General features: G+C 36.5%; 1 protein-coding gene across 3 annotated transcripts; it reads right to left on the bottom strand.

The window, feature by feature from the left end:
* Nucleotides 1–7,141: 7,141 nt before the first annotated feature.
* On the bottom strand, nucleotides 7,142–11,779 carry LOC106780652 (RINT1-like protein MAG2L). Of its 3 annotated transcripts, XR_001377292.2 has the most exons (5): nucleotides 11,399–11,779; nucleotides 11,210–11,308; nucleotides 10,138–10,256; nucleotides 7,610–10,040; nucleotides 7,142–7,529 (listed from the first exon to the last, which is right to left on the bottom strand). XR_001377292.2 is itself a non-coding variant. In XM_014668953.2 (4 exons), the coding sequence occupies exons 1-4, from the start codon at nucleotides 11,700–11,702 to the stop codon at nucleotides 8,073–8,075; spliced, it is 2,490 nt and encodes an 829-aa protein (XP_014524439.1). In that variant the 5' UTR covers nucleotides 11,703–11,779; the 3' UTR covers nucleotides 7,142–8,072. The 3 variants fall into 3 exon arrangements, 2 of the variants coding, with proteins under 2 accessions (XP_014524439.1, XP_022632802.1); XM_014668953.2 differs by having other exon boundaries at nucleotides 7,142–10,040; XM_022777081.1 differs by lacking the exon at nucleotides 11,399–11,779 and having other exon boundaries at nucleotides 7,142–10,040; nucleotides 10,138–10,242; nucleotides 11,210–11,302.
* Nucleotides 11,780–13,703: the final 1,924 nt, after the last annotated feature.

The raw sequence follows: 13,703 nt of genomic DNA, 5'->3' as shown, positions 1-13,703 counted from the left end.
AAACATTAGAACATCCAAAATAATTTATGCAACTAAGAATCACATTTTAAGCATCTTTAGTTCCCAAACCCAATAAATTCAATCGTCATAAATTCACATTAAATCAATCATTTAAGCACAAGAATCCCATCAAAAATTTGAATTCTAAAACATAAATGTAAGTATAAATATGCACTCATCAGATAGCTAAGAAAATTACAAATAATTATAAATGGAATGAGGGTTTCGAATGGAACGAGTACCTTTTCTGAGGGCAATGGGTCAACCTGAATCATCCTCCCCAGGAGGCGTGGTAGGAAATGACAATGGCGAAGAATCTGAAGTAGGAGATTTACCATTTTTTGGGAGTAATGGACTATCTATCGGGATCCTATGTCGAAAGATATCAATATGAGGAGAGTAGGGTTCAGGAGGACTTTGACCATGACTTGGATTGAAAGAGACATTGGAGATATTAGACTTGGCCACTGGAATGGGAAGGACCTGCTGGAGGAAATGAACATCTTGAATAGATAGAGACAAGTACGGAGTTTGTTCAAGGAATGTAACATTGGCAAACATATTTTAGGAGAGTAACATCAGTACCTTTTTCGAAGCCGAAAATAGCTGAAGACACATTTGATAGCACAAGTGGAAAGCTTGTCTAGCCTTGAAGACATGTCATGAACAAAACATACACAACCAAAAACTCGAGGAGAGGTGTGAAAGAGAGGATAATTTGGAAAGAGAGTAAAGAAAATGAGTTTATGATTGAGAGAGGAGGGCATCAAATTAATAAGAAAACATGCAGCTAAGATGACATCCCCCAATGATGCATGGGAATATGGGCACCAAGTAAAAGGGTACAAGCAATTTCAACCAAGTGTCTATTTTTTTCTTTCTGTTGTACCATTTTTTTGTGGTGTATGAGGACAAGTGGATTGATGTAATATACCATGGGAACTCAAGATTGCATGAAAAGTGCATGAGAAGTACTCTTTGGCATTGTCACTTCTTAAGATTTTGATTACTTGACCAAATTGGTTCTTGATGTCATTCAAAAAGGATCTGAAGATAGGTAACAATTCAGAACGATCTTTCATTAGAGAAACCCAAGTACATTTGGAATACTCATCAATAAACGTAACAAAATACTTAAAACCAAAAGAGGAGACGCAACTAGGTCTCCAGATATCAAAATGGATAATGGAAAACTAGAATTAGACATTGATTAAGATCTTTTAGGAAACGTAGATCTAACATGTTTTCCTAGTTGACATGACTCACATTCTAAGGTCTAAAGACCACTGAGTTCAGGACACGTCTTTTATAATTTGGACAAATGAGGATGATCAAACCGATCTTGTAACATTTTAGGACTAAGAGCTGCAACACAGGATACCCGTGGACGAGATCCAAAACGGTATAATCTTCTGACATCGTATCCTTCTCCAATCTATCTCCCAAAGCCACGCTCCTGTACAACAAAAGATTTTGAATCGAAAGTTATGGAACAATTTAACATTTTGGTTAGTTGGTTTAAGGAAATAAAATTGAAGGGTTAATTAAGGACAAAAAGGACAGATTTCTAATTTAAATAGGGAAATAGGAAGACTTGACCGACTCCCTTTGAGCAAGTTTTAGAGCCATTTGCAAAGGTGATGAAATGAGGTTTTTCTTAAAGGGTTGAGAACAAGGAGAGTAGAGATGTGATCAGAAGCACTCGAGTCAAATACCCATGAATTTTGACCTTTAATGGATTGAGAAATGCAAGTTGTAGATGTACTAGTTGATTAAGATATTTGTGCCAAGCTGTTAGACTTTAACTGCAACTCTTGATACTCTTCTTTAGTGAACTTGAAGTTGGTAGAGGTAGTTTCAACCTTAAAGATATTGGTTTTTTTTAAGGTAAATCATGCAAGAAGTAGTAGTTTTCTTGGATGTTACCCACCCTTTTACAGTATGTGCACTACGGACACCCTCGACCCCTACGTCCTCCTCTTCTAGTACCACATCCTCCTCTACCTCGTGTGTCAACCATGACAGATGATTCCATTGGTTTATGGGCTTCCTAAGATTGAGGCATCAGGACACGAAGAAGGCGTGTGGTCAAGGTTTCCATGGAAAAGACCTTATGACTGGTAAGAAGTTGATTTATGATATGATCAAAGTCTAGATGTAGAGCACAAAGGATCATCACCATGGAATATTTGTCAAGCTTCTTCTCGATTTCCTCTGAAGATTCGACTTTGAAGAACATTCTCAACTCTTCAATAACTACTTGGAATTCAGTCATGAAGGAAACCACATCATGGCCTATCATTTTGAGACATGCAAGTTTGTTTGTCATATCATAGAGGAAGGTTTGACGACAGCTATGGAGGTGGCGTAGTGACGTTCTGATGTGCAAAAGGTAACGTGTAAACAATATGCGCTTGTTCGCGATGCACAAAGATGATGTGTGCGGCGACGCGTTAAGGAGAACTGGACTCCGACACCGACAGGGTTGGTCGTTGCAAGGCAGATGGTGGCGGACAATGGCAGGCAGACAACAACAAAACGACATAACAGTGGTTGATAGTGCTGGATGATTACAAACTGCAATGGTAGATAGAGGTAGACAGTAACAAAACAGCAACAGACAATGGCGGATAGCGGAAAATGACGTCGAATAGTTGTGGACAACAGTGACAGGTGTTGACAGAGGAGACAAGACAGAAACCAAAGCAGGATTGACCCGCTCAGGTACCAACTTGAGATTGAAACAAAAAAATATATTTCTAGAGGACTTAAGAGATCCCTCTCATTGTCTTCTATTCATAATGAAATTACAAGAATATATGGAATAGTAAAAGACAACACTAAACACCTAGGTGCATAACTAGGTACGACTAATAAATGAACTAGCAGACTACACTTTGCTTAACCTTAACGATGATACAAAGACGTAATTATTCTAACATAGTGAAACCCTATATAATATGATAAATAAGTGATATTAAAGATTATTAAAACTAATATAATACTTGACATTAAATCGTGAAGTATTAGTTTTATTTACAATCCATATAATATAATTGATATAGTATATGGTAACTTTATAATGTTTAAAGTATTTTTTGAGATCTCATATAATAATATAACTTCACTCCCTTTTGAGTTTAGTTTTAAAATATTTCCTTAGAAAATTTACTCATCTCTTTTGAATTTTTTTGAATTTGCTTAGTGAAATTATGCATAAAACAAATACTAATATTTTTCTTTATAATCTCCTCAATCATCTTTAGTTCAATATTAAGTCGAATATTTTAGAATATAAGTTTTCACCCCAATGTTGTTTCGTTAAATTTCTTAATTTCAAAATTTCCTCTTTAAAGCAAATCTACTTGACAATGTTAAATTCATTAAGTGCATTTAAGGGGATAGGCTTTTTTAGTAATCCACTCCACAAGATGGACATTCACTCATTCGATTCATCTCTAATATTAAGTATATTTCTCTAAAGGCAATTACTTCCGGCACTCCCTCAAATTTCTTCTTACAACTCATCAAATATATGAAATATCAAAGCTAACCTTATGAATTATTTAGGTTTAATAGTCCATTTTGTCCCTAGTTTCGTTGATAAATCTCAATTTAGTTCCTCATTTTAAAAGTGTTTGAAATGGATCCTCACTTTTAAAATTTTGAGTCAAATTAGTCCATTTCGTTAAACGGCGTTAAGGGTTTGATGATTTTGGCAGAAAACAGTACTAACATGTTATTTTATAAATATATTTGTAAAGAGTAAAAGGGCTTTACAAGTTGACTGTGAAGAGTAAAGGTTGACGTGGAAAGTATTGTGCTTCCCAGGGGCTTTACACCCTATGCTTGAGAAACCATCCTTCTAGGCCAATTCGAGCTCGTCTTCAATGGCACCGTTTCATACTAGTCCACCGGGAACTAGAGCAATGGGACATTCGTCAACATCCCAGAGATGACCATCCCTTACCTTTACGCCACCGTCACAAATGAATATGATTACTATTTATTATAGAAGTTCAATCTTTTTTTGTCTTGTGTAGCCTAACTTTTGGAAAGAACCCACAGATGTTATCAAGAGAGCTTACAATAAAACTGATTCTAATATTTTAGAAATGTCGGGTGAATTAGGTAAATGAGGTTCAACTTCAGTTACAGCCATATTAGTCAATTGTCAGAAGTTAATAGTAGCCAACATTGGGGATTCCAGGGTTTTCTTATGCAAGAAGGGTGTGGCCAAACAACTATCAGTGGATCATGAGCCAAACACAGAACATGAAGATATAAAAAATAGAGGTGGTTTTGTATCAAAATTTTCAGGTATGACAATTTAAAATGCATACAACGTTTCCTTGATCTTACTAAATGCTCCACTAGGTTGGTCGGTTGTAAGATTGGTAGCACAGAGGTAATGATTCTCGTTGTTTTTCTGATAAGAAAGGAAAGAAAAGATGTTATCTATCAGAGTTACCACTACTTTGTAAATTTGATTTCTATAACCTAAAATATTCAATTGGAGAGGAAAATGCTCTTCTCTTAATTCTACAGGGAAAGCAAATTCAGACCAATACATTATATAATAAATCTTGAAACAGAAAAAAAAAATTAAAATAAAAAAGAGATAGGATAGAGTAAAAATGTTGAGTTGAGTGGGAGAAGGAGAAGAATAACGGCGATGTTTCGAATCTCGACCAGAGTTAAAGTGAAGCAGAGGAATTAGGGTTAAGAACGAGTTGAGATTTGTGTTCGCGATTCGAAGAGGAGAAACACGCGATTTGCTTTGTAGGACGGCGGCGTTGTCGCCGGCAACGTTTATTCAGAATCGGAACCTAATGGTAGCGGCAGCGACGTCATCAAGTGTGCACGGAGGGAGGAACGTTGTAATGGCTGGCGATGTCTCTGGCAACGACCGGTGCCGCCGGCAACACTTGGTCGTCCAAAGGAAGGCACAACGACGTTGGTCATGCGGAGGGCAGAGCTACCGCTAATGAAGGTGGAGAAGAAACCTTCGTTTTTGAAAAAGAAAAAAAAAGAGAAACCCTAGAGGGCTTGGGCCTCGCCTAGAAAATATCAAGTGCACCTCTAAATTTCATCTTTGCACCCATTCACTAACACGTCAGCATTAATATATCTACAAAATAAAATATCTTTTGCCAAATCATCAAACCCTTAACGTCGTTTGTTTCTATTTAACGAAAGGGACTACTTTGACTCAATTTTAAAAATGAGGATCCATTTCAAACACATTTAAAACAAGGGACTAAATTGAGATTTGTCAAAAAAACTAGGGACAAAATTGACTATTAAACCAATTATTTAACTTAATCCTAATCTTTTTATCCCTTCATCTTCATTGTGCAACGACTCCTTCCACCTATGATGAGACCTTGAACAAATGGATCAAACACTCATTTCACTTGTTATGCACACATAAATGCAAGGCAAAGAGGAATGTGCACCAATAAAATAGAATATAAGGAGCATCCAACGACAGGGTGTAGGCGCTCAACGCTTGCGTGAACATGCTTCAATAAAAAATTAAGGCAAATCATCATCACAGCACCTGACTTGGAGGTAGCTAGTACTTGGGGAGCACGTTTGACCTTTAGCTTTCCTTTGTACTTTAGTTATTAGAATAGCTTTCCTCATACTCTTTTCTTAAATCATGATTAGTAGGTCATATATACATTGATTGGGATAACATCTCAACCTATAAATAAAAGGCATCACACATATTAGTTTTTCATACTTGAATGATAGGTACAAAAACTTTGCTTGAGTCTAAGTTGAGTGCTTGAATGTATGTGTTGTGCATGACTTTATCTTGAATAAGTAGCTTGATTAGCAACTCCTTCCACTCATCTCATTCAGCTTTGAGTGTAGTGATTGCATGTTTACAATTTCGGTGAGTTTTCACTTATCACGAGTGTAAGTCGAGTGGCATGAGGAGTGTTATGTGTTTTGTGATCCAATCCCTTATGAACGATGTATTTGTGATTAAACATGGAGGCTTCAACTATATAAGTATTTCTTCTCCACTTTTCATTCTCGTATCTGTTGTTTTTAAATCTTATTGTACATAAGTTCCTCTTTCCTTTCAATTTCAAATATGGAATGCTATTTTGTTGAACATGTGGTCTGCATCAATGTTTCATTCGCAAATTAACTCGTATCATGTGGCATCGAAGTTATCAACCTACATGCACAATTTTCTTTTTAACTATGAGTTTCAGAGCAAGTGCAAGTGCTAATGGGAAATTTGGAGGATATATTAGAGATAAGGTTACGGTGCATGTGCAAGCATGCACTCACTCATTCCAAAAGACAACAAATGGTCATGCTAATTTAGGTAGACATTAGTCTTTTATTCCATGCGTACCCCCAAGCCTTTCTTCTTTTTTTATCTAGGGATGGCAAAAAGGACCAGGCTCAATAGGCCAACCAAACTAGTATGTCCAGTCCGTCCATTCCAACCATCTCATCAACCCGTTCATCCCATCCATCCCATCAACTCGTCTATGCCAACCAGCTCGACCAACTCGTCTAGGTTGTCCATCCCGACCATTTAGGCCACCCCAGTTAGATAGCCCAGCGTGGCCATCCCAGCCATCCAATCAAACCGTCCATCCTAACCATACCAACTATCCATTCAGAGTCTGCAATCATCTTTGTTTTGGTACATGGGAGTCCAACTCAGGAAATAAAACTAAAGCATAGGAAAATAGTAGAAAAGGGGGATTGAATAGTGTTTTAAAACTTGATTCGCAAGCCAACATTTAATGACTATTACAAGGGGTTAAATGGTCCACAATAGTTGTTAGACTCTTATATGTTTAAGATAGCGTTTAGGAAAATATTTTATAGAAGTAAAACAATAACACACGATTTTTGTACTGGTTCACTTTAACCTGAGCTTCGTCTAGTTCTCCCTAAGACTTTTTAAAGGGTTCCACTAATCTTTAACAAAGATTACGAGTATCAACTACTCCTAGTTTACAACAAGTATTATCAACCACTCCTGGTTTACGACAATCCAAACTTAATTAATGAGTTTACCCACCCCTAGTTTCAAACTAGTCTACCTAACTAGATCGTTTTACTCAACTAAGCTAAACAAACAAGCATTTTAATTCACTCTTGAATTTATCAACATAATCAAGGTGTTTTGAATACAAGTACAAATTCCAATAACTCTCAAAGAGAGGAAAAGTTCAATACAATGAAATCTGAAAACTTAAAAAGACTTTTTCTCTTTCAATGAAAGGTTTAGATGATGTGAGCTTAGAGGAAGAGCAATAGGGTAAAGATTCAAAGAATTGTTGTTCTTCTCTACAATGAGTTCTCTTTATATAGTCATCTTCAAAAATGACTTGTTACTCAGAGAGTTGGTTTTCAAATGGTTTGAATTTTGAAACAATGTCTCAAACTGGACAACCTCCTTACTCACCAACATATTTCACACTTCATTTTCTTGGTCAGGAGGATGTTTTGTTCAGCATCTTTCGAAATTTCTGCTGAATCCATCCTATCTACAATTTCCAAAATTAAAACAAAATAAATATTTAAAAATGCATAAAAAAATTGAAAACAGAGAAATATGGTCACCGACATTCAGATAGCTGAGATTTTGCTGTGGGTAATTGATTTCAGTTTGTTTGGTTCACATTTTAGCCAGTACAGCATGCTGTCAAACACTTGCTTTGTCAAGAAGTCCATAGTCAGCACATTCAGTGATTTCAAAGACTGTTTCCTTGATGGGTTCAGATATATGATTTCTAAAAGGTTGTCTATAACTTTAGATACTGTGGGGAGATCTCATTGCTCCTGGTAAGAGATGGCGTAGGGGAGAGGGGAGCTCACTCCAGAATAACAATTAGGCTTCTACATCATAATGCACAACGTCTTCTCATACCCAAATCCATTCTTAACAAGAAAAATATCGGCTTCAATATCCCATGTGCTTATCCAATTACACAAGGAACGTTTGCAGTATAATTTTTCTCTAATTTACGTAGACCACGCGTAAAGCTTTGTTTCCTTGGTCAAGTGTTAATACCACTTTATTGCATAATTCAACCAACCCAAATTTTGCATCTAAGAACTTGAAGAACTTGATTAACTGATAGATTAGAAATTCCATAAAGATGCAAACACTCAAATCCATTTTCATTGTTGGACAAAAGTGTCTGCATTAGCTTTACCTCTTCCTTTTTCAGTTTCAAAAGCTTAAGAATCTCACCAATACAAGGAAAAAATGCTTGTGGGCGGACACAGTAAGGCTGAAAAATAAATATCAGTGCTTGTATATCAGCTTCAAATTGATTGGCTCCCACCTTAAAGAACCAAACCTCATTTCTGACAATGCTGCCTGAGATGTAATGATCTAGCCCCTCAGCAATGCTTCTCCACAAATCCAAAAAATCCTTTCTATTGAGATTTATCTTCACAGTTTGAAGCCAGCTTTTTAAAGCGTACAAAGCTTCAACAAAATCATCGGAAACAACTAAATCAACGTCCTCTCTAAGATTTGTAATATCTCGGTTGTCCTTAAAGCTATCATCGTTTTGAACATATTCCCAGGAAAGCATTTCAAACTGTCGAAGAACAACTGCAATAATTTCCATAAGCCAGTTTGTTTCCATTTCAGACAAGCTTCTTATTTCTTCGTTAAAAAAGCAGCCATTATCCATTGTATTATCTTGGATGGGCTTGCCAGCATCATTTTCAGCAATTTTCATCTCCAAAAACTCGATAGTATCACTCCATTCATGTAATTTAATCCAAATATATCTGGCAGCATTTATTAGCCCACACATCATAACTATAGCAACATTATCAGAATTATCCAGACGTAATTCCTTTGCCTTGAACTGAAAAAGTAAAAGCTTAAAGAAGTACCAAAGCAATCTTCCTGCAGTAAATCTAATAAATTGCGCACGTGATAAAATGGATGGCATAGTTTTGCAGCGTTCAATTATATCGCAGATAATTTTAAGAAAAAACTCTGCGATAGGTGGAGCTTTGTAATCTTCAACAGCCAATAGCAGATACTCCTGATTATTATCAATCCCAGGTTTACAAATTCTAGAAATCACCCACGACTTCTCTTCTTTCAGTTCAGTATTAAGTTTCTTCCAGGCATTTTTGAACTCTATTTTTGCCCAGATCTTCAGCCAATCAGGCCTATTACAAAATATTGATAGAACTGATACACCTCTGGACTGCCCTTCAAAACTTTCAGACACTGCCAAAAAACAAGTCTCCAGATTGAGAAGAAATTGCATCTTTTTGTCAAATGCAATGGTAAGATCCACAAGGTGAAGCCATGAAGATGATACATTAGACTTCAAATGCTTTACTTTATATCTTTCAGCGAGCAAAGAAAAAACGTTTTTTTCCAGAAAGCCAGAAAGCATTTGGACCACTGCAGAGACCCACGCCTCCTTTGCACTGCAACTGACAAGCCTGGCCTTGTCAATAAGTGGCTGCAAGACACCATCTATTCCAGCAATAAAATCTCTGGTAACTTTATATGCCAAAGCAAACATATATTCTGGCTGCTCAGACCATTTGGTGAAATGGTATTCCATCCTTGATGCAATAGGTGATACTAATTCATCAATGGCCCACAGCTGTTTATACTGAGTGTCTATTTCTATAAGATTATTATTATTAAGCTGTCTTTCTTCCCTTCTCTTTTGCAGATGCTGCAAAGCACAAAGAGCAATAAAACTTCGAGAGTAATTTCTTCTTTTATCTTCTTGCATAAGAACCAATGGATTAGGAAGGTCTGTGATACGATCGTTTCCACTGTTCGACAGAAATAGTTTTGGTGGCCAACCAAGAGAGACTAGAAGAGCCCGGTGATCTGCAAAAATTTGTGGCCGGAGAGCAGATAAGATCCTATCTACTCTGGTGTCAACAGACTTCAGAAGACAATACCACTGAGGATGGAATTTCTCAACACCAATCAATACTTCTTCAATATCATTCATGGCTTTTATGGCCTGAAGCAACTTGTCATGTTTTCTTCCAGCATCCTACAGCACACAATACATTCATGCATAACAATCCATGATCAGTTATTAACATTCCAACTAAGTACATAAACTAACGAAATGAGGGAACGACAGTTACTTCAGAGATTGGTGAATTCAAGAGCTCCGATTTAAACATATTCCCTGTGTGGCAAGACATGACAAAGAGAGAAGCATCTTCAAGATCCCCAACTAGAGCTTCCAACTGTACAGCAGTCTCTGAGACAATAAGTAATGTAAACTTTACAGCTAGCTAGGTCAAGATATACAAAAAATCAGAGGCACCAACCATTTGACTGAAACAAATAATAGCACTCACAATGAATTCCACCTTTTACAGAGCACAATACTATCACCATTCACCAAACATAACTCAGCGCAGAAGACACAATGCAAATATGCAATACAATACATTAATCTAAAGTGCATATCACTATATATATATATATATATATATATATATATATATATATATATATATATATATATATATATATATATATATATATATATCTTCAGTTCATCAAATAGTTTTGTGGCGAATCCAAGACCTGAGTCAGTGGGAGCAATTTGTTTAAGTAGAAGTCAATACGCATACGAAAATAAATACATGACAGTTAAAATAAAAAAGAAATTCAAAATATTTAATCAAATAAATCAGATACCTTATAATTGAAAATAGGAGACAGTGGGTTCAAAAATATACAATTAGAAGGACAAAATGTAAAATTCAAGACATTTATTTACAATTTTATCAAAGTAATGCACACCGTCGAACATAGACAGGTCCACCATGTTCAATGAAAACACAAACTCATTCCTGACAACAAAAAAATCCGACTAAAATGACGATAGATCAATCAACCAACTACTTTAACATTTGGTTGCAATTGCATGCAACATTACCGCCAGAAAAACAACTAAGAAAGCAGTAATAATAATAATAATTGAAAAAAAGCATAAATATAGACTATCATAAAGACTCCATGAAAGCACGGCAACAATGACACAAGTTGAAGACTAAAATGGAAACCCCGGAAACAGCCACAGAGAAAATGGGAGGGAAAACATCATAGCATTCTTATGATCCACAATGACACAAGTTGAAGACACCAAAAAGTTCAATAGAAAAGTGAAACACAGATAAACTCAGCGATTCAAAATAAACTCACCAAGATAACACCGAAGAGACTCGATTCTGTTCATTTCGTAGGCTAATCGAGGAATCTCCTCTGTCAAAACCCGCCGAAACCTCTTCGAACCAAATCCATCTAAACACGAAAACGAGAATCGAAAAGCATTCAACAAAAGCACTAAAATAAACATACATATATAAAAGAACCATTTATATTTCTCCATACGCGGAGAAGTGTGAAGGGAGAGATTGCGAAGAGCGAGAGAGAGTTGCTGGAGCGAGGACTTGGCGCGGAAGGAGCGAGAGATCCACGAAACGGTACGTTTCGAAGCGTGGAGGAGGAACATCGACTCTAGCTCGGAGCATTGCTGCGAGAGCGAGGAGGAGAGGAAAAGGTTGGAAGATTCGTGAGATAGGTCGCGTTTGGTTTGGAAGTGTTGATCAAGAAACGCTGAGTGTTGGGGCGTGAGGTCGGCGACATTTGGCAAACGGAGAAGAAAAGAAGAAGAACAAGAAGAAGAAGGGTCCATTGATAGTAACCGGTGAGGTGAGAGCAGTAGCAGGTTCTTTTTTCTTGGTGTTGAGAGTGAGTGGTTTTCCACTTCCGTTCCAACTCAACTTTGGATTTTCAAATTTTATAGATCCGCCTTTTATTTTATATAAAAAAAATATTAATACAAGCCAAAATACTTTGGCCGTTAGTTTATTAAAATTTAAATAATTTTAATATTTTCTATTATAGTTTTCAAAAAAATATTCTCGATTTTACTATGTATTAAAATTATCAAATATATTACACGCGTTCTGCGTTTATATTTTTATTACATTAAAATAATATAATTTGAGAAAAAACGTAAAATTTAAATAACTTTGTAAGAATAGTTTTAAGAGAATTATGTAGAAAAATATTTGCAATAATTATTTTAATTTAGTAAAAGACAAAACTGTTTGATTAAAAATGACACCAATAATAAATATTAAAAAGTGCGTACCTTTTATATAATGGCACAGATAATATGAATGAAAAATAAATTAAAAATAAATAATTTTATAAGAATTATTTTGTTAAAAATGAGATAAATTGACTCAAGATTTTGATTAATTATAAAATATGAAAATATATGAAAAGATGATTGAGAAGATTTGAATAATGTCATGCTAAATAAAATTAAACTTGACATATTATAGAAGTGATACATACATATATCAAAGATAAAGCTAAGACGACTTCGATTCTAGAGCTAAGTTGATATGGACAAATGGTCAAGTTTTGTTGGCCTAAGTTTAGGATCAAGTTGAGATAGTCCAGGTTGAAAGTCAACTAGAGTCAATCTCAACTAAAGATGGAACCAAAATGGCTCAAGTCGATGGTCAGGCTAAGTTAGCCTAAGGTAATGGTCGAGTTGAGTCAGCCACGGGTCGATGGTCGAGCCAAGTTGGTCTTGACCAAGACTGCCTAAATTGAAGGTCAAGCAGAGCGGGCCTAGGCCGAATGTTAAGAAAAACGGTTATAGGCTGAAGGTCAGGCGAATGGGCTAAGCCGAAGGTCCGGTGAAACGAGCTTAGGCTAAAAGTTGGGTTGATGGGCTTGATTTGAAGGTCGCAATGAACAAGCCTAAATTGAAGGTCGAGATAAGTTGTAGGGGTTAAAGATCGAGTTGAGTGGGTCTAAGTCGAGTGGGCTCAAGCCGAAGGTCAGTTTAAGTGGGCTTAGGCCAAAGCTATAATTGAGTTAGCCCTAGCTAAAGGTTTGACCGAGTGGGTCTTTGTCAAGTCAGTCCGAGCTGAAGGTCGAGCAAAGTCGGTGATAACGGTTCAAAAACCGTTATTTTCTTACTTAAATTTGACATTGAACACACCCTTTATGACCTAGAATTAGCTTGAAATCATGCAATTTGTTTAAGTTAGAGAATGAAAGAGTTAAAGTTGGTTTTCTTGGTTCTTTGCTTGGTTTTCCCATGATTTGACATGATTTATAAAGAATTGAATGAAGGAAGTTGAAGAAGATAAGAGTTGGACTTAAGAGAAGGTAGAAAAGTGAAGAAAAGAAGAGTTGCAGCCACCACCGAGCAGTCAAACCACCGTTGAGCGGTGTACTCTCAGAGAACTCTCTGCCAAACGCTCAAACACCACCACTGAGGGGTGAATTCAAGTGTCTACCTATTTTGATTCTGTGAATAATGCTTATTCTGTCAGTGCCTATGATTATGATTCTCCTTCTGGATGTTACTCTGATGATTGTGATGTATACTCTACTGATTTCTGTGCTGAGAACAATATGACTCATCCTCACACTCATGAGAGTGCTCTTTCGGAGCCAATTTCACTTCATGAGGATGATGCTCATTTCATTCTCACCTCTGGACTAACACATTTGTTGCCTAAGTTTCATGGTTTTACAGGTGAATGCCCTCACAGACATTTGGAGGAGTTCTACACCATTTGCTCTTCAAAGAAACCTCCTCATGTCCCCGATGATCACATGTTTTTAAGGGCATTTCCGCATTCATTACAAGAAGCAGCAAGGAATT

The sequence above is a fragment of the Vigna radiata genome, unplaced genomic scaffold (genome assembly GCF_000741045.1).
Source record: "Vigna radiata var. radiata cultivar VC1973A unplaced genomic scaffold, Vradiata_ver6 scaffold_51, whole genome shotgun sequence".
In the NCBI taxonomy this organism is placed as follows: domain Eukaryota; kingdom Viridiplantae; phylum Streptophyta; class Magnoliopsida; order Fabales; family Fabaceae; genus Vigna; species Vigna radiata.
Note: the sequence above shows the minus strand (reverse complement) of the source record. Positions and strands in the feature narration are given on the sequence as shown.

Coding starts and splice junctions, on each gene's coding strand:
- LOC106780652 (XM_014668953.2), bottom strand. CDS start 11,702: ATGGACCCTTCTTCTTCTTGTTCTTCTTCTTTTCTTCTCCGTTTGCCA. Junction 11,309..11,398: donor CTCCCTTCACACTTCTCCGC/GTATGGAGAAAT, acceptor TTTCGTGTTTAG/ATGGATTTGGTTCGAAGAGG. Junction 10,041..10,137: donor TGAATTCACCAATCTCTGAA/GTAACTGTCGTT, acceptor TGTGTGCTGTAG/GATGCTGGAAGAAAACATGA.